The sequence below is a fragment of the Leptodactylus fuscus genome, chromosome 3 (assembly GCF_031893055.1).
Source record: "Leptodactylus fuscus isolate aLepFus1 chromosome 3, aLepFus1.hap2, whole genome shotgun sequence".
In the NCBI taxonomy this organism is placed as follows: domain Eukaryota; kingdom Metazoa; phylum Chordata; class Amphibia; order Anura; family Leptodactylidae; genus Leptodactylus; species Leptodactylus fuscus.
Window position 1 is genome coordinate 193368450 of NC_134267.1, and position 26146 is coordinate 193394595.

General features: G+C 40.7%; 1 protein-coding gene across 2 annotated transcripts in view; it reads left to right on the forward strand.

Annotated features, from left to right (window-relative positions):
* Positions 1–26146, forward strand: part of MYO7B (myosin VIIB) — a 94620-nt gene that overhangs the window by 9233 nt on the left and 59241 nt on the right. For both annotated transcript variants that reach the window (XM_075268975.1, XM_075268974.1), the window contains exons 3-12: positions 2345–2452; positions 3968–4120; positions 4248–4432; positions 5028–5149; positions 6489–6631; positions 8380–8493; positions 8914–9067; positions 10094–10170; positions 12249–12368; positions 13178–13320. In XM_075268975.1, the coding sequence (XP_075125076.1) occupies positions 2345–2452; positions 3968–4120; positions 4248–4432; positions 5028–5149; positions 6489–6631; positions 8380–8493; positions 8914–9067; positions 10094–10170; positions 12249–12368; positions 13178–13320 (1319 nt within the window). The remainder of the gene's footprint in view (positions 1–2344; positions 2453–3967; positions 4121–4247; positions 4433–5027; positions 5150–6488; positions 6632–8379; positions 8494–8913; positions 9068–10093; positions 10171–12248; positions 12369–13177; positions 13321–26146) is intronic.

The following is a 26146-nucleotide window of genomic DNA, read 5'->3' on the forward strand; positions in this document are numbered from 1 at the left end:
GTAATGCAAAATTCACAGTAAAATTCAACTCAGTCTCCAAAAGGAACAATTCCTCTTTCAGAAATATCAATATCAACAATTGTATGACTTTTGAAACTTGAAAAAAAACAACTGCATCCTTAATATGTTAAACTAACTCTGATTCATGGAAGTCCAATATTATACTGACAGATGTGTCCACATAGTATGTCAATAAATATGACATGAGTCATGTGATTGCCTGCAAGATACTGATTATCTACTTGGGGTGTTTCCATTTACTTTAAGGTATAATTCACCTGTACATAACTATATCCATAAAAAGATAAACTAAGCTAAAAGGTTTAGCAAGGTTACTTTAATTTTACCATCTGGTCTGACATGTGATACCCAGTATTGAACAATTTTAACCACAGTATATCTGGACTGAGATGCGCCCACTCCTGTTCATGAGACTTTTGGACTATATAGTCATTCTTATGAAAACATATTTTGATTTTGTCTGTCAATAGAAAAAGTACACTATACTAAATACTTGCATCCCAAAGTATTTTAAATAGAAATACTAAATACTACTTCAAAAGTATTTTAAAAATACTAAAATACTTCACAAATTTAAACAAGAGCAATTTCTTTTCAATTTGCAAGATGGTTGGCATGAGAAGCCCCAGGAATGACTCCTTTTCTGATTGTAATAGTTCCAAACCCCTTGCAACTGGCTCCATGATGGATTTATACTGGTGTAGCAACTCCAATTCACCGGGCTTGAAAGCTGGAAGTTTCAAGGCTGTCATTATTCCGTGTAATTTGGGCTCTGCGTTTTCAGAAATGAAACGACAGACAGCGTTGTACATAGAGTTCCATCTCGTCTCACTGGACGGTTGGTTAACTTGTTTGGACAAAAACAATTGGGACCAAAGGTCCAATTCAGGAGAATTGTGCTCACTGGTATGGAAAGGAGATGACAGAGCAAATTTCCAAAATTCAGAAGCGTTTATTGAAGTAAATACAGCGCACACGACGCGTTTCCAGCCTTAATCGGTCCTTTCTCAAGTGCAAGAGATGGCCAGCACTGTAGCAGCGTCCTCTTTGCCAGAGCGTCCTCCCACACTGGTTTGACTGCCCAGTGTTAACTTGCTTGGACAGGCCTTGCAGTAAGCAGACACTTTTTGGCCTGCCCCTGCCACTTCGGACTTAGTCTTGTTAATTTTGAAAAAAGTTCCATCCAAAATTGCAGGGAGATGTGGGTCTTCGAGATCTGAATCATTGTCGGTTGCGTCCCCTTCACTGGTATTATGATTTTCCTCCATTTTTGAAGTAATTTTACGGAATGGATTACGCGATAGGGATGATTAAAAACTAAAAATAAATCATGCTTCACTACAAGGTGGACTTGCGTTGCTGGAATGCGTTGGAATTTTTCCTTCTCTTGTCTCACCTCGCACAAGATATGAGAAATGAGAGTGATGACGTGACTCGTGCTGTTGTTTTTTTTTAAGTGCGGTGAGGCGGGTTATTTAAATTCCAACATTTGTTTTCAATTTAGACAGTAATTAAAATACGTAAAATACTTCCTAAAAGTATTTTAATTACAAATAAAAAATACTGAATAAAAGGTATTTTAATTACAAAATACAAATACCTGACAAGTATTTTAAATACTATTTTAATTACTTGTATCTTAAATACTCCCGAACACTGGCTATAACCATGAAACTTCCTCCCACTCCAAGAATGTCCCCATGACCTTTTTTTATTTAAATCTAATTCATTGTTAATATCAATCTTAATTTAACTTTGTGCAATTGTTGTCTCTGCTTGCCTTACTTTTGTAGAGTGGGTGGGAAGGTTGATCTATTTTGTGCAAATTATGGCAATGCAGACTCTATCAAAACTAAATCAAAATATTTCTTCATGATAATTCTCCACCATAATGCAAAATTGTTATTGCAACATAAGGACATCAGGTAAAAAAAAAAAAAAAAGACTGATTTAATACAAAAGAAAGCAAAACATTCTTTCAGGATGAAATACATTTGCCTCAGAAATTCACTATTATTATACAGAGTCTTCCAGGATGATGGTGCTATTTATCACAATGTCATCCTTGAAGATATAAACAGAAAGGAACATTACTCTCTAAATATACAATATTACAGTGAATTGTGCAACAGAATGAAAAGCTGACTATGGACTGCAAACTACAGTACAATGCAAATGACACATTTGATAAAAGTGATACTTTGAAGTGGACTTAAATAATACAGTAATACATACTGCACTAGAAGTACTGATCTAAGGTAATATGAAAGATTGTAGTTTATCATATTGCCTGCAAGTAGCATAATACTTCATGTTCTTATAGGGGGAGCATGTCTGGTTGGAAATCCCATCTGACAGTCGAGTACCCATTGGTGCCGTGGTTAAGGATACACGCAATGGACAGACTTTGCTTGAGGACGATGATGGCAAGGTAATTGAATATATACATAACTTGTATATAAAAAAAATTATATAGAGCTTTAAATAAGCTTAATTTAAATAAAGTAGAGGATTTAGTTGGCAGAGAGAGCCATGTATATGAGAGACTTTAAATTTATAGATTTGCCTTTGATCAGCAAATCATTATAGATAAGGGAGGTGTAACTATGCTATATTATGGTATAATGTGTTTCCTGCTGTAACTTAGAAGATCATGGGTTTGCCACTGGGAAGACTGGAGACACACCTTGAGAAAATAAATAATTTTTGGCTGTTGAGGAAACTCAAGTGTCAAGAACACTGTGGTTTAAAGTAACAACAACGTTGGGTTATTCCATTCAATCTCATCTACACTTTTATTAAATGAAAAATAATAACACCGACCCACAAAATATGAAATAGGGGAGATATAGAGACATGACCACAATAAAGTGCATCTTAATAGGGAACGGTACAAATAATCAAAATATTGGCTTGATCACTCCCTCTGTTGAAGCCAGTGTGGTGAAACATACATTGGGGCGTGTACATCTTCTATTTGCTCAGGAAAGGTGAAAAATAAAAAAACATACTCACCTGCCCCTTGTGCTCCAGTGTCTCCCCACCACAGTGCGGTCTTGTTGCTCCCAAGCTCTAGTTCCAGCAGAAGTCGTCACCTCACATGACTGCTGAGACCAATCAGTGGCCTAACGAAAGGACATGGGACGTCACAGGTGAAGCATGTGCGTGACGTTCCAGTTCACTTCCTTAGGCTGCTAAGGTCGCTGGTTGACCTCAGCGGTCATGTGACTGGACAAGGGTGGTGGACACTGGAAAACTGGGCACAGGTGATTATTATTTATTTTAATTTTCATCTTCCCTAGCCTCCTTGTGGAAAATTGTATATCCTGGACATCCCCTTTAAGCTCAGTAATATCAGAAGGGCATCATCAGGGGGTGTGATTCAGAGTTCCAATCAGAGGCAGCCAGTGTCAGTGACCAGAATCACACCCCTTGTTTGCTTCTGCCCGACACCGTCCTCCTGACAGTACAGAGCCTAAATAGCTTATCAGACACCAAAGATAAGAGCATTGATTGCTCAGGAATGGTGGGGGCTACAGGAAAAATACCAACTGTGCCAGAATCAGTGGAGCAGTGTCTGTTATTTGATATAAAGAGTTGGAGTTGTTGAAGGTGGTGAAAAATTCTATTTAATACAAAAAAGAACACAAGTCGCTTCTGTGCACTTAGGAGAGGTCCTCCCACACTCCCAATAGGTGGGCTTTTCAAATACCTTGTTACTTGGATATACAACCGCCTTTAATAACTTTTTACCCACAAAACCACATAGCTATTAACATATTTTGTGCCGTGTGAGTTTCTCAGCTTAAACTGCTGTGTCCCTGGCAAAAACAAGTGACAAGCTGGGGGAGAGGTTGACCACGTAGCATCCATGTGTTCTTACCCATAAGCCTCATAAGCTTTCTATGATATGTCTGAAAGTTGATTGTCTTATTTACTGTTCTAGGAACATTGGATAACTGCCAGGAATATGAGCAGCGTACATTCTATGCACCCTAGCTCAATCCAAGGAGTAGAAGACATGATAAGATTGGGAGACCTAAATGAAGCTGGAATTGTCCACAATTTGCATATCCGATACAAAGAAAGTAACATTTATGTAAGACAATGAAACTTTATATTTTCACTTTCAACTTGCAGAAATGGATTTTGCTTTCTTTTATAGGAAAACTTCTTAAAAAACGACATACCAAGGATTATAATATGACTGCATATATCTGTTACAGACATACACTGGAGCCATTTTAGTTGCTGTGAATCCTTATAAAGAGCTCCCTCTTTATGACACCGAACAGATTCACTTATACAGAAAAAGACGCATTGGAGAGCTTCCTCCACATATTTTTGCCTTGGCAGACACTTGTTACTTCAACATGCAGAGGAACGGAAATGACCAGTGTTGTGTTATTAGGTACTGTCAATAATAATGTAAAATCTAATTGAAATACATAAATATATGTTTATATCCGTAGATTTCAAATAACTACTATCTAATGACATACTTAAAGGGGCTTACCAGGACGCCATCAAATTGTGATTGGTGGGGGTTGACATCTGAAACTCCGCTGATCGGTTGTTTGAAGAGGCTGCGATGCTGTATAGTACTAATCTGTGGAAGTGAAAGGGGCATGGGATTACAGCACAGGCGAGAGGCCCAATTTAGGAGGTGGCATAGATTACAGCACAGACGCATGGCCTGGCAAAGGAGCCACTGCATGTATGAAGATGCATACACCTCCTTATATATGAGGTGGCGCTTTTGCCGGAGTGGAGATATAAAGACTGGCATTGAATATACTCTCAATATGTTTCAGCATTTGGTTTTTATTATTAACACAAAATGTAGGTGACACATTTGTTTTACCTTCAAGAAAAGGTATGGTCTAGTCACTTTGACTTGCCTAAAATTCTGTTCTTGTAATTTACTTGTTTGCAGGCTAATAATGGATGTTATCTTTTTCTTCTAAGCATTGTTTCCTTTAATAGTACCAAACTTTTCATTCCAGTGGAGAGTCTGGAGCTGGCAAGACAGAGAGTACTAAATTAATGTTGCAGTTCCTGGCTTCTTCAAGTGGCCAACATTCCTGGATAGAGCAGCAAATTCTAGAGGCCAATCCTATCATGGAAGGTATACATAGTCTGCTTTATATAATATTTCCAAATTTGTTTACTATATTGCTTTAACTTTGAAAGTGTCTAAGGTTATAGGACACGTTTCTTGATTTTAGAAGCATATTAATGTGTGGCAATGATTATATTAAAGGGATATTACCATCTCAGTATTTAATTCCTGCAACTGAGTGGAGTGTGGGTGAGCATGCATGCATTTCTCCATTTACGTGAATGGGAGTTATGGAAATTGCCAAAACTTCCTGCTGAGATGGGATACCCCACTCATTATTGTGTCAAAAGTAGATTTAACTGAAAGGAAATGTTTCAGAGCTTCTTTTATACTTTCCATTCCTTTTGTAGCCATTCCTGACTTTGGCTCAAAAAAAACCCCGCAGCAAAACCTGTAACAAAAAATGCTGCATTTCCTCAACTTGGGACCTTAGCCTCAAGAAGACATAATAAAGAGTAATAAAATTTTTCATTATTGACTCCAAGCCCTTTTACTATTCGAATTGCAATGAGCAAAATCTGAAGTAAATTCTGACAAAATCTGCAACTACTACATACTTTTATGCACTTTGCGAATCATGTGAAGACTTCAATGTCTACACAGAAATTTCTAAAACTGAAATTGAGTTACAAATGAAAAAAAACTCTTATTTAAAGCACAACTCAGATGTATCAGAGAGATTTCAGTGATAGAAAATTATGATTTCTGCAACGGATATCTGCTACACGTGAACATAACAAGATAAAAGATGAATTGAAAAGTTTTATTTTGTGTCTTTTTTTATTTTTACAGACAAACACAGTCATCCAAATTAGTTTCTGAAAATCCATTTAAGGCTAAGGCCCCACGTTGCAGAAATGTAGGGGTTTTTTGTTGCAGATTTTTTTTTTGTAGCGTTTTTTGAGCCAAAGCCAGGAGTGGATTGAGCAGAAGGTAGAAGTATAAGAACTTCATAGATATATCCCATTACTCTTGTAGCCATTCTTGGCTTTGGCTAAAAAAAAACGCAACAAAATCTGATCCAAAAAAAGGTGTGTTTCCGCTATGTGGGGCATTAGCCTAAGGCTGAAGCCCCACATTGCAAAAACACCGTGTTTTTGCTGCTGAAACACTGCATGCAAAAAACACTGTGTTTTGCAGTACCTGCAAAGACAATGGGACTCCGGCTAATCCCTTCTACGCAATTAAGAAATAAATCTGCAGCGGAGAAGCTGCATTTTCAAAACTCCTAACACTTTTAAATTCCTCACTCTTTAGTATATGGATGGTTTTGCAGTTGTATATGATTTATTTTTTTTTCCGTAAAGATTAATTTTTTTCAACTTTTTTTTATATATCGTTTTAGCTTTTGGAAATGCCAAGACCATACGAAATGACAATTCTAGTCGCTTTGGAAAATACATAGAAATCCATTTCTCCAAAGAGAATATAATTGAGGGAGCTCGTATTGAGCAGTTCCTTTTGGAGAAGTCTCGAGTATGCAGGCAGGTTAGTCTCTTAAAATAATATTACTTGCATAGTGATTCCATAACTGAAGAAGCTAATTGTGGTAGACAAACACAGTAGGTTATTGATCCATTCAGGGATGTTCACACTACCAGTGTGAACCTCTGTTTCTGTAATCTGTTATAGGATGAGAGCAATATACTTTCACAGCACTAGAGTGATAGACACAGACAGAGATCCCTCCAATTATGTCCATTATCATTGTCCAGGGGCATAACTTGAGGGTGGCGCAGAGGGTGCAGTCACACTCGGGCCCATAAGCACGGGCATCAGTATTGAGGTTGCAGCTTCCATATAAGCCAAGGAGAGCCACAGGTTACTTTAACCACACTAAGGTTGATTAAACCTCTTTGATCTTGTATTGATTTTTAGGGTCATGCAGCAGTAGCAGTCTCTACTGGTCCTGAACCCTGGGGGGCCCCAAAGATTTCTGTGCCATATAAAATATACCACTATTCTAAATATCACAATATAGCATTGGGGCCCCATTACAAATATTCCACTGGGACCCAGGAGCTTCAAATTACACCTCTGGTACCAAAGCTGTATCCCTTTCAAGTATGTGAGATACTGCTGCAGAATTCACTATAGGAGAAGGTAGGAGGCTGTGGACAAAAGATTGCACCCAGGCCCACAAGACTTTTATTATGCCACTACCATTGTCTCTAATGTAAACACACATGTTTATTTAGTTTCATAACAGAGGAAAAAGTCCTGCATGCATAAGCCATAAACCATACAAAGAGTAAATGGTAAATAAAAGAATTTGTGAATATATCACTGTATTATTGAGTAAACCAGGAGAACTCAAAGCAACAATTAAACGTTAAACATTTGGGCAAATATAAATAATAAAAAAAAATTGGGTGACAGTCTTTTGTTTTCATTGCCAATGGATAACACCATGAACTTTTTGGCACTTGTCATAAATACAATCATGATGTATTTATTGTAGCTGGGTTATGTTCTTATGCATACATGATGTCCTTTCTTGCTAACCAGTCCAGAATAAGGAAATCAACGCTGAAAGTTCCTTCATTCATGGTCATATCCATTGACTACTGATCAAGACAAAACACTGTCACCACTAAGATGGTTAGAGGAAACCTAACCTTTGTTTGTAAACTTAACCCTAACCAAAAACTCTACTAATATAAATAAAACCATTTATATTTGCGAAATAGTTAACTTATAATTGTCTAAAACGTATATATGGTTATGCTCATGGGGAAACTCCTTGAAATTTTACAAAGAGAAAACTAAAGTGTGTAAAACACTAAAAAGGCTAAGAGGAAGGGAGAGAAAGTCTTTGCCAAGGAAAGTAAAGCTACACAAAATGATTTTTGAACTACATAAATAATAAAATGAAAACTGGAAAGTGTCGATGGAGGTTGAGGAAATGGCAGATCTATTACATGCCTTCTCCTTGACTATGTCCCGCCAGGAACAACATCTGTAAGGAGTTTGTTTGTTCTCTGTGTTTGTGTGGATTTCCTCCCATTCTACAAAGACATACTGATAGGAAAAAAAAAAGTACATTGTGATCCCTATATGGGGCTCACAATCTACATAAAAAAGGAAACTATACATTTGTTTTTTGTCTAAAGTATGAACAGTGTTTTTGTTTCTTTCTTTAGTGAATGTCAGCAAACAATGTTACATACTGATGGGCGATCCATCTCATGACATGTGAAAGGGTTGTTATCACATTATCTGTTGTTGTTTCATAGGCTTTAGGGGAGAGAAATTATCACATATTCTACTGCATGCTGCTTGGAATGAGCTCAGATGAAAAGAAGCAATTGAACCTGGGAAAATCTTCAGATTACAAGTACCTCACCATGGTATTAAATGTGTTTGATATAAATGTGTGTTTTATCATGTTAAATATGAGCAAAAAACTGTACAGATAAGGTGCCCATACACCAACAAGCCTGTGGCATGTTCGGTACCAGTTGTTTACTAGAACAGAGTAAGGGTTGGTTCACATATGCTTTTATATTCTGTCTGGTGCAGACGGACGGCACGAGTCATATGGACATGATTCGTGCGGGAAGCGCGCGGCAAGCACACGGACCCCATTATAGTTTATGGGGTCCGTGTTATTTTACAGCACAGCGCTTACAATTGTGTTTGTATTCCGTTCGGGGGGTCTCCATGCGGACTCTCCCTGGATGGAATACAAAAGCAGATGTGAACAGGGCATAACACGCATCTTCTAATGACAGGATCTCTGTTCATTTTTTTTTTTTTTTTTTTTTTAGGGTAAATGCACAGCTTGTGATGGACGTAATGATGCCAGAGACTACACACAAGTCCTTTCTGCCATGAAGATTCTTCTGTTTTCTGAGCAAGATCTAAGGGACATTAATAGACTGCTGGCAGCTATGCTACACCTTGGCAATGTTGACTTTTTAAGTATGCATTGTTATAGTGAATAAAACAGTCTGGATTTCTGTATAATATATGTTAAATTAAATTGTAAGAGGCTTTCTACTTCTATAAAATCATTTACATACAGCAAATAATTGTAAGAAATAACAAAAGGAATAATATCTTACTGATCTCTGTCATTCCCATGCTGATGCTTTCCTGTCCCTGGATGGTGGATGGCAATCGCCCCATAGTATCCATGTAATTACATCGCCCCCTTACTATCCTTTATTCAAAATTGAATAACTCCAAGTTTGACAACTAGTGTATACTACCGTAAATACTCGAGTATAAGCAGAGTTTTTCAGCACAGTTTTTGTGCTGAAAAAGCCCCCCTCGGCTTATACTCGAGTCTATGACCAGCCGCAATAGTAATGTATAGAATCTCCCATAAAATAGTGAAAAAAAGCTTTAAAAAATATAATAAAAAAATAAATAAATAAAAGTTCTAAATCCCTCCTTTCCCTAGAATACATATAAAAGTAGAAAATTACTGTGAAACACATACACATTAGGTATCCCTGTGTCTGAAAGTGCCCGGTGTACTGAATATAGGGGATCTGCAGTGCTCCTGTTCCGTTGGGAAGGGGTTAATAGGAGCACTGAATTCCAAGTGGGGAAAAAAATCCCAGTCCTCAAGCTCAGGGAAGGGGCAGACAGACAACCAAAACACCCCCTCCCCTTTCCCAGCACCCAGCAACTACTGCAACCAAAAACTCCCGACCATTTTAATTTTTACATTTTCCAGTAGCTCCTTCATTCCCCCCCTCGGCTTATAAGATAAGATAAGATAATCCTTTAATAGTCCCACATTGGGGAAATTTCAGGTAATATACTCAAGTCAATAAGTTTTCCCATTTTTTTGTGGTAAAATTAGGGGTCTCGGCTTATATTCGGGTCAGCTTATGCTCGAGTATATACGGTTTATGTTTTCTTTCAATATACATTTGATTTATTATTATTATTATTATTATTATTATATTATTAATAGAATATATATTTATTTTTTAGGTGCAATGTTTGGAAATATTGATGGTTGTGATGTTCCTGAATCCATCCATCTATCCACTGTAGCTACTTTGCTTGAGGTAACCAGGAATACATTGCTTTTGCATACATACCGTCTCAGAAATACAAATACAGAATTCAGGGAAATAATAATTGTCTGTATGTATATAGCACATATTCTATAGAACTATACAATGTTGGAAGTAAGGCTGAGGCCCCACATGGCATCTCGCAGCAAAAAAGCACCGCGGGAAAAACCGTGGCGGCAATGCATTGTGGTTCTTCCCGCAGCATTTTAGATAGAAAGCTCACAGTGGTTTCCTCGATGAACTTTCTGTATTAATTATACCTATACTGCCGTTGTTTCTGTAGGTATAATTAACATGCTGCGATTACCAAAACCAAACCAAATTCTGGTTTTGGAAATCGCAGTGTCTCCACAGTGTTTTTTTTACCGTAAAGTGGGCATGGGATTTGCTAGAAACCCATTCACTTTGCTCTGACTGTAAGATGCTGTGATGATCTCCGTGGCGTTAACGCCAAAGGTAAATCGTGGCGTTAACGCCACCTGGGGCCCCAGCCTAAAGGTTCCATTTACATGGCCCTATTATTGGACCAATTTGCAGCAACAAACATTCTTAGGATCATTTGCTCCCAATATCTCACCTGTTTCCATATGAAAAGGATAACGACAAACAAACAAACGCTGGATTGTGAAGTGACTGCATTTTTCATGCAACACAAAAGAGTCTAGATTGTCGGTAGTACATTCCCCAGTGTAAAAAGGATGATGTGTTGTTGAGAAATTCAGATTGTATAGAGATAAACAGTTCCTTTGTGTCTATACAGTAGTAATAATCTGCATGTAAATGTGGCCTACGAATAGGCAACGATCAGAACAAATGCTTCTAGGAACAAACATTTGGTCATTGCCTTTCAGATCAACCTGCATACAGGGGCCTTAACAAAAATATGGAATGACAAGTAATCAAACAAATAAACAATCAATGGGACAAAAGAAAAGATGGACAGGGCCAAAAAGGAATTGAAATTCATGAAAGAGTAGCACTAATTTTGTTAGTTAAAGGGATTTTCCCACAAAGCAAGTTATTACCTATTCATAAAATATGGGATAACTTGCAGATCAGTGGGGGTCTGACCTCTTTAGCATTCAGTGCTGTTCTATACAGGGTCTGGCACTAAAAAACTGCATATAGCACGCATTATACATAATAGAACTCTAGGGGGTACATTATCTCACCTGTCTCAGCCTTCAGTTAAATGTATTTCTCTGAAGCTTTCCTAATGTATATGTTTAAATAAAGGAAAAAAACATAGGTCCAAAACTGCTAGTAGCTTGACAGTGTAAATTCAGGCAATCTGAAAGTGTGCCAGATTTATCACAGTGGCTGATGCTGGAGGATAAATTTGGCTTATCTTTCGACTATCTAGTCTAAGTTTATACCACCTTGTAGTTGGCTTACTTTGAGCTAGAAATTTACATCTTTTTGGGGTATCAGTATGGCGCATTTACGTCACGATGCTGTTTTCTAAGAATACACATATGTAGCATGTCAAAAAAATGTAGAACCCTACTAGATGTGCCAATGCACCAGAAATTTGCCGTGTTTATTCCGATTCGATTCTAACTAATACCATCCATACATTGCAGAAAAGTATCTGCAGTGGAAATGCTGTAATTTAAATAACTATTGTGTTTTTGTAAGTCGCAGTTTGTCTATTATATCTACAGAAACAGTGTGTTATTTGTGTAGGTATAATAGAGGGAAAAATTCTGGGCTTTCTGTGAAAAGTGCTGTGGTCCTTTCCACAGCGCTTTTTTGACTGTGGCTCACTACGTGGGACCTTAACCTTAACAAAATGCTGGCCGTACAGGTACACAGCTTCAGACAGTGAGTCAGAGCTCTCTTTACCCAGTTTCATTTATTATTACAAGGGGCACAATAATTGAGCAGGATTATTAATGGAAGGAGTATGAGTTGCAATACAGTTTATACTTAAAGGATCCTGAGATGTACATATAATGCTGACTATGTGACCTGCTTGCATAATCAGATACAAAAATCTGCATTGAAAGCCTTATGGCATATCCAGCTATGTACAATATAGCAACATTGAGTTTTCTTTTCCCATCTAGATAAACCTAATGGAGTTAAAACGTTGCCTTAGCAGACACACCATAATAGTTCGTGGAGACAGTGTTTCCAAACCTCTGAGTTGCTCAAAGGCTGCGGATGGCAGAGATGCTTTCACTAAGGTAATGTAATGATATAACAAAGGTTAAGTAAGCATACAACATGTTGTATTTAATACCATTGTTTTATGAATCCATAGGTTAAAAACCTCTTTTCTCATTGTTGGAACAGAGTATCCATTATATGTATATGTACAGTATGTGTGATCAATACATGATGTGTATATATGTATATAATGGGTATATTTCAGTACATCTATGTATATGTCCCGTACACCTGAGTAGAACTGGAGTTGGGGGGTACACCCATTTTGAAGATAGGTTTGGGGCCCAGAAGTGAAACACAGATCTATCCTGTGGAACTGCTATGAATGTCTAGCATGGGAATTACCTTTTCAACTCAGAATCTTTTATATTGCCAACAAGTTTAATTGTTACTTACAATAATACTGCTGTTATGGCTGTTACACAAGTTCTATATGAATTTCCTGTACATAGCACATAGGCTAGGAATCTATACGATAACTAACTACAGGCTTCGACAGCCTCTTTAGACCTTTCTATTTGTTGACTGGTAAAAATTCAAAAATGAAAAATTTCACAATGAAAATATAAATCTTTGTAATTTTACCAAACAATGTGAGTTACAGGTACTTGTTGTTACTATTGTTGCTAGTGCTGACATTTACTCTGTAGTGTGTCTCTAGTGTCAGCATATTCCTGTACAGAGATTGACATCAGTAACATCAGTCCCAGTCAGCAATGGGGCTCACACTCTACTTTCCCTACCCGAACACACGGATGATATCAAGGAGGTCAATTATCATGTTTTTTTTTTAGAGGACATAAACAATCAAACAATTCTATTACAGGGTATTTATGGTCGAATGTTCATGTGGATAGTAAATAAAATCAATGAAGCCATTTTCACTCCAACCTCTAAAGAGCTTGGGACTCAGAGAAGATCAATCGGATTATTAGATATCTTTGGCTTTGAACATTTTAACACAAATAGGTAAGTTTACTTATATAATAATAAAATAACAAAGATGATACTAAAATTGATTTAGCAATATAAGTAAGGGTGCCAGTAGTATAGCCTCTACATATTTCATCAAAACGCCCCTTTTCTTTGAAGATGACAGGTACCATGCCCCCTTAGTGCCCAAAACACCTCATGTCAACACTCCCCTTTCCTCCCTGTTACGCCCCCTTTCCTTTGTGCATTGACAGGTCGACCCACCCTCCTCCAACCAATACACACCCCCATCCGGCCTACACAGGCATGTATGGGCAAGTGCCCACGCACCCCTCCCTTCAGAGGGCCATCTGCGCCCATTCCAGAGGTTAAAGAATGCAATGTATTCAAGAATGTCAATTTAACCAGGCCTGATAATGTGTGAGGCTTTTATATCTAGGTGTGTAGCCATATGCTGATGGAATTAGAATGATAATGATTAGTCTCATATCGCTTATTAGGTGAATACAGATATCAGTTATTAGGAGTATACAGAGACATGTCCTGGCACGCCGTATGTCTTAGGGTGTTATAGCTAGCTGTTATGTTTATCACATCTAGTCATCTGCAGCCTGTGCATTCATAACGGTTTCCATATGTGTCCTTTAATAACAGTTGTTCTGATAATTGTCATAGGCCTACTCATGGAACTCAGCAATGTATGTATTGTTATGTGCTGGACCTCTGGTGCGGCTTATCTTCCTCTCACTGGGTCTGTAATAAGAGGACCCTATAATTAATAAGGAGGCAGTAGCACTATAGTTAGGGGGTCCTATAACTAATAAGGAGGCAGTGGCACTATAATAAGGGAGTCCTATCATTTATAATGAGGCAGTGACAGTATAATAAGGGGAACCTATAACAAATAAGGGTAACTGGTACTATAATAAGTATGCACTGTAACTAATATGGAGGCACTAGAGAAAATAATGAACTAATAACAAAGCACTGTAACCTATGAGTGGGCTTTCTTGCTTATTACGTAGCACAAAGGGAGTCATTGTTATTGTTTGCGTGGAGGCACAAAGAGGGTAATTGTTGGTTTAGTTAGTAAAAACAATAATATTCCATGTTTGCCCCCAAATTGTAATAATTACATGCTTTTACCCCACACAATGAAAATGCCCACCCTTATTATTTTGGGCATTATTAAGTTGTGCTTTGCTATTGTGCAGTGGGAGCATTATTACTATGTGGGGGCACAAATGTAGGCATTATTAGTGTGTAGGGGCACAGAGGCATTTTTATACAACCCAACTTTATTAGGATAAAAGTGTGCAAAAAGTGGCAGTATTACTGTGTGTGGTGTTGGGATAATTTGGACCTTGCATAGAATTATTTTTGATCACATTAGTTTCTTTCCTCTGTGTTTTGTTCCATAACAGTATAGATGTAAGATTTACTCACGGTATGGTGATAATAGTTGGTATAGTTTTATTTCATAACCATATATGTTTATAAATAATTTTATTGTATGTAGGGAGTCAGATCTTGTGCCCCTAAGGCCCTAGCCACTCTGCAAATGGTAGAAATCAATGTAGCAATGGCCTTATATGTATTGACTAAATGTAATTGTGTTGTTGGTACAATAAATCAGAACTTGTGGCCCCACTTTTGAATTTGCCTAGGGCCATATTTTGTCTGAAACAAGTCCTGAAAGAAGGACAACCCCATACACATCAAACACACATGATATTGGAAGGTTTCGCGGCTATCTATCTAATATACATGAGCTCCTTTACTTAGTTACAATGTGCTGTGGCTCATAAAACGGTCCGACCTTGGGACCCGCTCTATGATAGAATCCCTTTAAAGTCATTAAAGTGCAGTGTTATTCCTAACTTCCCTATAGCACTAATACTAGAGTCCATTCACTAATTTTGTAGGTCTTCTCCTAATAATGCTAATTGTAAAAAAATAATTTATGTTATCATTCTTGACCGCGAGTATAGAACATTTAGTCTCCAGAATAGTGATGACAATGGTGTCACTTGTGTGTTATCAGACAGATTATTCTGTTTTTCTGTACTATAAATCAAAGTATGAAATGATGAAACAACACATAAAAGTGCGCAAAAAAGCTACTGAACACAAGTCTCAAGGTCAGAATCAGCTGATATCAGGCATGTTAAGCCTTAGGAGCCATTTCAATTAGCTTAATGTAGTGCTATGGCTTTCTGTGACCATGAGGCTGACAGAGAACATCAGGGACTACCGTATATACTCTAGTATAAGCCAAATTTTTCAGCACAGTTTTTGTGCTTAAAAAGCCCCCCTCGGCTTATACTCGAGTCAGAAAAAAAAATATATATATATTATTATTTTTTTTAAGGAAGGGAGGGGGGAGTCTATGACCAGCCACAATTTCAATGTATAAAATCTCCCATAAAATAGTGGGGGGAAAAAGAAGCTTTAAAAAAATTTTTAAAAAAAGTTGTAAATCACTGCTTTCCCTAGAATACATACAAAAGTAGAAAATGACTGTGAAACACATATACATTAGGTATCCTGTGTCTGAAAGTGCCCGGTCTACTGAATATAGGGTATCCGCAGTGCTCCTGTTCCGTCGGGAAGGGGTTAATAGGAGCACTGCAGATACCTTATATTCAGTCAGGCTGAATTCCAAGGGGGGGGGGGGGGGAACAGTCCTCAAGCTCAGGGAAGGGGCAGACAGACAACCAAAACACCCCTCCCCTTCCCCAGCATCTACTGCACCCAAAATCTCCAACCATTTTAATTTTGAAATTTTCCATTAGCTGCTGCATTTCCCCCCTAGGCTTATACTCGAGTCAATAAGTTTTCCCAGTTTTTTGTGGTAAAATTAGGGGCGTCGGCTTATATTCTGGTCGGCTTATACTCGAGTATATACGGTACCTGCCCGGCTAGGCTCTAACTAAACATAGAATAGGTTACCTCACCTAGAATAACAGAAATCCAAAAGCCAGTAGAATCATTCAGGACACAGCTCCAAAAATATGACCTCTCTGTCAGCTCTCCAGCCAAACTCTGCCAAAGTGTTGCTGCTGGAGCTGGCTTCTTAAGCCTCCTTGACGAGGAGACTCTCTGCAGCTGAGTCGCTGCCGGAACATCCCCAAAGTGTGGACTGGAGGGAGGTGGAATGATAGGTCCCACTACCAAACCTACCTGCCATTCCTAAAAATCCAGCCCAGTACTGAGCATTTACCAAAATGCTCAGCAGACGAAAGTTGTCTGCTGAGAACAAACATTCCTGGAGTACCCACCTGAGTAGTCTGGGCGAGATGTACACCCCCTCCATTACCTGACCAGCCATCGGCTTACATAATGTATATACACAATGCAGGATACATACTATATGTTACAATGTATATACGCAGTGCAGGATACAGACAATACGTTACAATGTATATACACAGTGCAGCATACATACTATATGTTACAATGTATATATACACAGTACAGGATACAGACTATATGTTACAATATATATATATATATATATACACAGTACAGAATACAGACTATACGTTACAATGTATATACACAGTACAGGATACAGACTATATGTTACAATGTATATACACAATACAGGATACAGACTATATGTTACAATGTATATACACAGTACAGGATACAGACTATATGTTACAATGTATAGACTCCGCCCCCTGTGACCCCCATACAGGTGTGGCGGTTATTTACAGTACGGACGGCGCGTTATTAACCATCTATTACATTACTATTACAATGACGAACTATGTAAATATCGTAAATCGCCATAGTACTTGTGGGCCGCGCTATTTGCCGCCCCTACCTCTGTACGTCCCAGCACGTGATCGCAATAACCGCGATGTGATGGAAACAATAGAGAAAACCTTAAATAACATATAAAAGGAAACGTACAAGATTGTAAGGAAGATTTTGTACATTTTTATTGTAGGAAATTGTGAAAATTTTATTGCGATTTTATAATTTGCGTCGCACGGTTTTGATGCACATGACGACCAACCCCTTCGTCTCCGTCTCCTTATGGTACAGCGGGCCTGACACATTGGGCAGTGCGGTTGGCTCCGTATCCAGGTTGAGATACAGGGTTTGTGGTAGACGTGCGTACAACATGGCAGTACGTTGAGCACTTCTCTGGTCACAAAGTCCTCCAAGCAGATCGCACAAGACTGGGTCTCCGCAGCACCTGCGAAGATCTGCGTGGGCAAATAATTATGGCATCTCAACGTCTGGCCTCGTTCACGACTGGGGGCTGGGGTAGCTGGTATTGGGTCTGCCACCGGATGGCTGGGTCCAGGAGTTTGTTCCTCTGGCTGGTCAGACGTGTGTGGCTGGGTCTTCGGACACTCTGTGGAATGGCGCAAAGGCGACCTGCTTCTATTCGCTGACTGCGGCGGGGTGGATCATGACCACGTCGTCTCCGATGGTGGTCGTCATTGGGGTCAGCAGCATCCGTGGCCCGTCTTCTCAAATTATACCTCCGTCCAGTAGAGTCTAGAAATAAAACAGAGAGGATTAGTGAGATGTAACCTCCATAGATAGAGCGCCCCCCACCCCACAGAAGACGGCTCTCTTACCTGACAGGTCATCCATGTGCTCTGATCCATCAGGAGCCTCTGTAATTCATGCTTGCTCATAGAAGGGTAAGGGAAATGGGACAAAAAACAAACACCAAACGCACTAGCTCAAGTATTAGCAAGCACATCCACCTGATATAGCAAAGAACCTCTACCTGCACCTCCACCGGCGCGGAATTTGCCGCCCCTACCTCTGTACGTCCCAGCACGTGATCGCAATAACCACGATGTGATGGAAACAATAGAGAAAACCTTAAATAACATATAAAAGGAAACGTACAAGATTGTAAAGAAGATTTCGTACATTTTTATTGTAGGAAATTGTGTATATTTTATTGCGCTTTTATATTTTGCGTCGCACGGTTTTGATGCTCATGACGACCAACCCCTTCGTCTCCGTCTCCTTATGGTACAGCGGGCCTGACACATTGGGCAGTGCGGTTGGCTCCGTATCCAGGTTGAGATGCAGGGTTGGTGGTAGACGTGCGTACAACATGGCAGTACGTTGAGCACTTCTCCGGTCACAAAGTCCTCCAAGCAGATCGCACAAGACTGGGTCTCCTCAGCACCTGCGAAGATCTGCGTGGGCAAATAATTATGGCATCTCAACGTCTGGCCTCGTTCACGACTGGGGGCTGGGGTAGCTGGTATTGGGTCCGCCACCGGATGGCTGGGTCCAGGAGTTTGTTCCTCAGGCTGGTCAGACGTGTGTGGCTGGGTCTCCGGACGCTCTGTGGAATGGCGCAAAGGCGACCTGCTTCTATTCGCTGACTGCGGCGGGGTGGATCATGACCACGTCGTCTCCGATGGTGGTCGTCATTGGGGTCAGCAGCATCCGTGGCCCGTCTTCTCAAATTATACCTCCATCCAGTAGAGTCTAGAAATAAAACAGAGAGGATTAGTGAGATGTAACCTCCATAGATAGAGCGCCCCCCACCCCACAGAAGACGGCTCTCTTACCTGACGGGTCATCCATGTGCTCTGATCCATCAGGAGCCTCTGTAATTCATGCTTGCTCATAGAAGGGTAAGGGAAATGGGACAAAAAACAAACACCAAACGCACTAGCTCAAGTATTAGCAAACACATCCACCTGATATAGCAAAGAACCTCTACCTGCACCTCCTCCGGCGCGGAATTATATAGGGACCGGAACTGAGAGGTTATAATTACATGACATCACCACGAGCTGGCCGAGGCCATGTCAAAATGGATATGGGGGGGCCATATAATAGGTACATAACTGCAGAGATCACTCTACAGAGGCGACCCCCTTTATTATGACATCACGATGTTCCCGAGTGGTGATGACATCATGGGTGTCCCATGTGACATTTTATTTACATCTCTACAATCCATGTATAAAAACACAACAGATTATTAAAATGTGTGCAAAATATGTGTAAAGTGTGTGCAAAATATGTGCAAAGTGTGTGCAAAATATGTACAAACAATCATGGAAATTATCAATGACATATTCACGGCATAAAGTGTAACACAGTCATATAGAGTAATATATAATAACTCACAGTGCAGGATACAGACTATACGTTACAATGTATATACACAGTACAGAATACAGACTATACGTTACAATGTATATACACAGTACAGGATACAGACTATATGTTACAATGTATATACACAGTACAGAATACAGACTATACGTTACAATGTATATACACAGTACAGAATACAGACTATACGTTTCAATGTATATACACAGTACAGGATACAGACTATATGTTTCAATGTATATACACAGTACAGGATACAGACTATACGTTACAATGTATATACACAATACAGGATACAGACTATATGTTACAATGTATATACACAGTACAGGATACAGACTATATGTTACAATGTATATACACAGTATAGGATACAGACTATATGTTACAATGTATATACACAGTACAGGATACAGACTATATGTTACAATGTATAGACTCCGCCCCCTGTGACCCCCATACAGGTGTGGTGGTTACTTACAGTACGGACAGCGCGTTATTAACCATCTATTACATTACTATTACAATGATGAACTATGTAAATATCGTAAATCGCCATAATGCCCGTGGACCGCGCTATTTGCCGCCGCTACCTCTGTACGTCCCAGCACATGATCGCAATAACCGCGATGTGATAGAAACAATAGAGAAAACCTTAAATAACATATAAAAGGAAACGTACAAGATTGTAAAGAAGATTTCGTACATTTTTATTGTAGGAAATTGTGTAAATTTTATTGCGCTTTTATATTTTGCGTCGCACGGTTTTGATGCTCATGACAACCAACCCCTTCGTCTCCTTATGATACAGCGGGCCTGACACATTGGGCAGTGCGGTTGGCTCCGTATCCAGGTTGAGATGCAGGGTTGGTGGTAGACGTGCGTACAACATGGCAGTACGTTGAGCACTTCTCCGGTCACAAAGTCCTCCAAGCAGATCGCACAAGACTGGGTCTCCGCAGCACCTGCGAAGATCTGCGTGGGCAAATAATTATGGCATCTCAACGTCTGGCCTCGTTCACGACTGGGGGCTGGGGTAGCTGGTATTGGGTCTGCCACCGGATGGCTGGGTCCAGGAGTTTGTTCCTCTGGCTGGTCAGACGTGTGTGGCTGGGTCTTCGGACACTCTGTGGAATGGCGCAAAGGCGACCTGCTTCTATTCGCTGACTGCGGCGGGGTGGATCATGACCACGTCGTCTCCGATGGTGGTCGTCATTGGGGTCAGCAGCATCCGTGGCCCGTCTTCTCAAATTATACCTCCGTCCAGTAGAGTCTAGAAATAAAACAGAGAGGATTAGTGAGATGTAACCTCCATAGATAGAGCGCCCCCCACCCCACAGAAGACGGCTCTCTTACCTGACAGGTCATCCATGTGCTCTGATCCATCAGGAGCCTCTGTAATTCACGCTGGCTCATAGAAGGGTAAGGGAAATGGGACAAAAAACAAACACCAAACGCACTAGCTCAAGTATTAGCAAGCACATCCACCTGATATAGCAAAGAACCTCTACCTGCACCTCCTCTGGCGCGGAATTATATAGGGACCGGAACTGAGAGGTTATAACTACATGACATCACCACGAGCTGGCCGAGGCCATGTCAAAATGGATATGGGGGGGCCATATAATAGGTACATAACTGCAGAGATCACTCTACAGAGGCGACCCCCTTTATTATGACATCACGAAGTTCCCGAGTGGTGATGACATCATGAGTGTCCCATGTGACATTTTATTTACATCTCTACAATCCATGTATAAAAACACAACAGATTATTAAAATGTGTGCAAAATATGTGTAAAGTGTGTGCAAAATATGTACAAACAATCATGGAAATTATCAATGACATATTCACACGGCATAAAGTGTAACACAGTCATATAGAGTAATATATAATAACTCACAGTGCAGGATACAGACTATACGTTACAATGTATATACACAGTACAGAATACAGACTATACGTTACAATGTATATACACAGTACAGGATACAGACTATATGTTACAATGTATATACACAGTACAGAATACAGACTATACGTTACAATGTATATACAAAGTACAGGATACAGACTATATGTTTCAATGTATATACACAGTACAGGATACAGACTATACGTTACAATGTATATACACAATACAGGATACAGACTATATGTTACAATGTATATACACAGTACAGGATACAGACTATATGTTACAATGTATATACACAGTACAGGATACAGACTATATGTTACAATGTATAGACTCCGCCCCCTGTGACCCCCATACAGGTGTGGCGGTTACTTACAGTACGGACAGCGCGTTATTAACCATCTATTACATTACTATTACAATGACGAACTATGTAAATATCGTAAATTGCCATAATGCCCGTGGGCCACGCTATTTGCCGCCGCTACCTCTGTGCGTCCCAGCACGTGATCGCAATAACCGCGATGTGATGGAAACAATAGAGAAAACCTTAAATATCATATAAAAGGAAACGTACAAGATTGTAAAGAAGATTTTGTACATTTTTATTGTAGGAAATTGTGTAAATTTTATTGCGATTTTATATTTTGCGTCGCACGGTTTTGATGCTCATGACAACCAACCCCTTCGTCTCCTTATGATACAGCGGGCCTGACACATTGGGCAGTGCGGTTGGCTCCGTATCCAGGTTGAGATGCAGGGTTGGTGGTAGACGTGCGTACAACATGGCAGTACGTTGAGCACTTCTCCGGTCACAAAGTCCTCCAAGCAGATCGCACAAGACTGGGTCTCCTCAGCACCTGCGAAGATCTGCGTGGGCAAATAATTATGGCATCTCAACGTCCGGCCTCGTTCACGACTGGGGGCTGGGGTAGCTGGTATTGGGTCCGCCACCGGATGGCTGGGTCCAGGAGTTTGTTCCTCTGGCTGGTCAGACGTGTGTGGCTGGGTCTCCGGACGCTCTGTGGAATGGCGCAAAGGCGACCTGCTTCTATTCGCTGACTGCGGCGGGGTGGATCATGACCACGTCGTCTCCGATGGTGGTCGTCATTGGGGTCAGCAGCATCCGTGGCCCGTCTTCTCAAATTATACCTCCGTCCAGTAGAGTCTAGAAATAAAACAGAGAGGATTAGTGAGATGTAATCTCCATAGATAGAGCGCCCCCCACCCCACAGAAGACGGCTCTCTTACCTGACGGGTCATCCATGTGCTCTGATCCATCAGGAGCCTCAGTAATTCATGCTTGCTCATAGAAGGGTAAGGGAAATGGGACAAAAAACAAACACCAAACGCACTAGCTCAAGTATTAGCAAGCACATCCACCTGATATAGCAAAGAACCTCTACCTGCACCTCCTCTGGCGCGGAATTATATAGGGACCGGAACTGAGAGGTTATAATTACATGACATCACCACGAGCTGGCCGAGGCCATGTCAAAATGGAAATGGGGGGCCATATAATAGGTACATAACTGCAGAGATCACTCTACAGAGGCGACCCCCTTTATTATGACATCACGATGTTCCCGAGTGGTGATGACATCATGAGTGTCCCATCTGACATTTTATTTACATCTCTACAATCCATGTACAAAAACACAACAGATTATTGCCCTAGTAATGGAAATGGAGCCGGGCCCCGGGGTACGGGGTGTAGCCCCAATAGTGACACACGAAAGAACGCAACGCTCAAAAAATACTGAGAAAAGTAAGAGGAGATTATATCGCCTTGTGCAGCAACAGCTCAGCTCAACAGTCAGGAGTCATTTACTGGCAATGAACGACGTGTGTGCAAAGTGTGTGCAAAATATGTGTAAAGTGTCTGCAAAATATGTGCAAAATATGTGTAAAGTGTGTGCAAAATATGTGCAAAGTGTGTGCAAAATATGTGCAAAGTGTGCAAAATATGTACAAACAATCATGGAAATTATCAATGACATATTCACCCGGCATAAAGTGTAACACAATCATATAGAGTAATAGAGTAATATATAATAACTCACAGTGCAGGATACAGACTATACGTTACAATGTATATACACAGTATAGAATACAGACAATACGTTACTATGTATATACACAGTACAGAATACAGACTATATGTTACAATGTATATACACAGTGCAGAATACAGACAATACGTTACAATGTATATACACAGTACAGGATACAGATAATATCTTACAATGTATATACACAGTACAGAATACAGACTCTGCGTTACAATGTATATACACAGTGCAGGATACAGACAATACGTTACAATGTACTGTATATACACAGTACAGAATACAGACTATTAGAGATGAGCGAACAGTGTTCTATCGGATATCAGGGTGTTCGCGATGTTCGAATCGAATCGAACACCGCGTGGTAAAGTGCGCCAAAATTCGATTCCCCTCCCACCTTCCCTGGCGCCTTTTTTGCACCAATAACAGCGCAGGGGAGGTGGGACAGGAACTACGACACCGGGGGCATTGAAAAAAATTGGAAAAAGTCATTGGCTGCCGAAATCAGGTGACCTCCATTTTAGACGAATAGTGGATTTCAAATCCGGGTCATATGAGAATGTGAACTTTGTGACTATGAGACAGGGATAGCTGTACAGACAGGGATAGCTAGGGATAACCTTTATTTAGGGGGGAATGTTATTAAAAATAACTTTTTGGGGCTCTATCGGGTGTGTAATTGTGATTTTTGTGAGATAAACTTTTTCCCATAGGGATGCATTGGCCAGCGCTGATTGGCCGAATTCCGTACTTTGGCCAATCAGCGCTGGCTCTGCTGGAGGAGGCGGAGTCTAAGGTCGGACCTGAATGGAGACTGGTGTGGAGCGATCTTAGACTCCGCCTCCTCCAGCAGAGCCAGCGCTGATTGGCCGAATTCCGTACTCTGGCCAATCAGCGCTGGCCAGTGCATTCTATTGGCGTGATGAAGCAGTGCTGAATGTGTGTGTTTAGCTCAACTACTCCACCGGCGTAGTTGAGCTAAACACACACATTCAGCACTGCTTCATCACGCCAATAGAATGCATTGGCCAGTGCTGATTGAAGCAGAGCTGAATCTGTGTGCTTAGCTCAACTACTCCGGTGGAGTAGTTGAGCTAAGCACACAGATTCAGCTCTGCTTCAATCAGCGCTGGCCAATGCATTCTATTAGCTTGATGAAGCAGAGTGTGCACAAGGGTTCAAGCGCACCATCAACTCTGATGTAGCAGAGCCAAGTGTGCACAAGGGTTCAAGTGCACCCTTGGCTCTGATGTAGCAGAGCCGAGGGTGCACAAGGGTTCAAGTGCACCCTCGGCTCTGCTACATCAGAGCCAGGGGGGGGTGCGAAAGAACCCTTGTGCAGCCTCGGCTCTGCTACATCAGAGCCGAGGGTGCGCTTGAACCCTTGTGCACACTCTGCTTCATCAAGCTAATAGAATGCATTGGCCAGCGCTGATTGAAGCAGAGCTGAATCTGTGTGCTTAGCTCAACTACTCCACCGGTGTAGTTGAGCTAAACACACACATTCAGCACTGCTTCATCATGCCAATAGAATGCATTGGCCAGCACTGATTGGCCAGAGTACGGAATTCGGCCAATCAGCGCTGGCTCTGCTGGAGGAGGCGGAGTCTAAGGTCGGACCAGAATGGAGACTGGTGTGGAGCGATCTTAGACTCCGCCTCCTCCAGCAGAGCCAGCGCTGATTGGTCGAGTTCCGTACTCTGGCCAATCAGCGCTGGCCAATGCATTCTATTAGCGTGAACTGAGTTTGCACAGGGGTTCTAGTGCACCCTCGGCTCTGCTACATCAGATTGCTACATCTGATGTAGCAGTGCCGAGTTTGCATCAGATGTGTAGTTGAGCAGAACTGGCTCAGCACTACTAAGTCTCTGCATTCGCATAGGAATGCATAGGCCAGCCTTCGGCCAATCAGCGCTGGCTCTCCTGGAGGAGGCGGAGTCTAAGGTCGGACCTGAATGGAGACTGGTGTGGAGCGATCTTAGACTCCGCCTCCTCCAGCAGAGCCAGCGCTGATTGGTCGAGTTCCTACTCTGGCCAATCAGCACTGGCCAATGCATTTCTATGGGGAAAAGTTAGCTTGCGAAAATCGCAAACTGACAGGGATTTCCATGAAATAAAGTGACTTTTATGCCCCCAGACATGCTTCCCCTGCTGTCCCAGTGTCATTCCAGGGTGTTGGTATCATTTCCTGGGGTGTCATAGTGGACTTGGTGACCCTCCAGACACGGATTTGGGTTTCCCCCTTAACGAGTATATGTTCCCCATAGACTATAATGGGATTCGAAACCCATTCGAACACTCGAACAGTGAGCGGCTGTTCGAATCGAATTTCGAACCTCGAACATTTTAGTGTTCGCTCATCTCTACAGACTATATGTTACAATGTATATACACAGTGTAGGATACAGACAATACATTACAATTGTCAGGGTCTGGGGTTGCTAGGTGGGGTGGCATAGACACAAAAATGCAGTCCATGATTATAATTTGATAGAAATTATTTTTACTATATGATAAAGCCATGCTACAAGTAAGTGCTTTTAAAGCCTATTTTTTCTATAAAGTAAAGCAATAGAATCCTGGTTTTCTGGATATGCAATGTACTGTAGTTGTGTATGTAGTTGTGTATGTATTTTTCCTTCTGAGAAATACAGTAAGAGACTAAGTCATCTGCTTTTATAAGCGGTGTTCAGTTTGTCTGTAGTCTGTTGACCCCAGGCCTAGGTCAAAAGTTGGTATTCACTGTAACACTCAAAC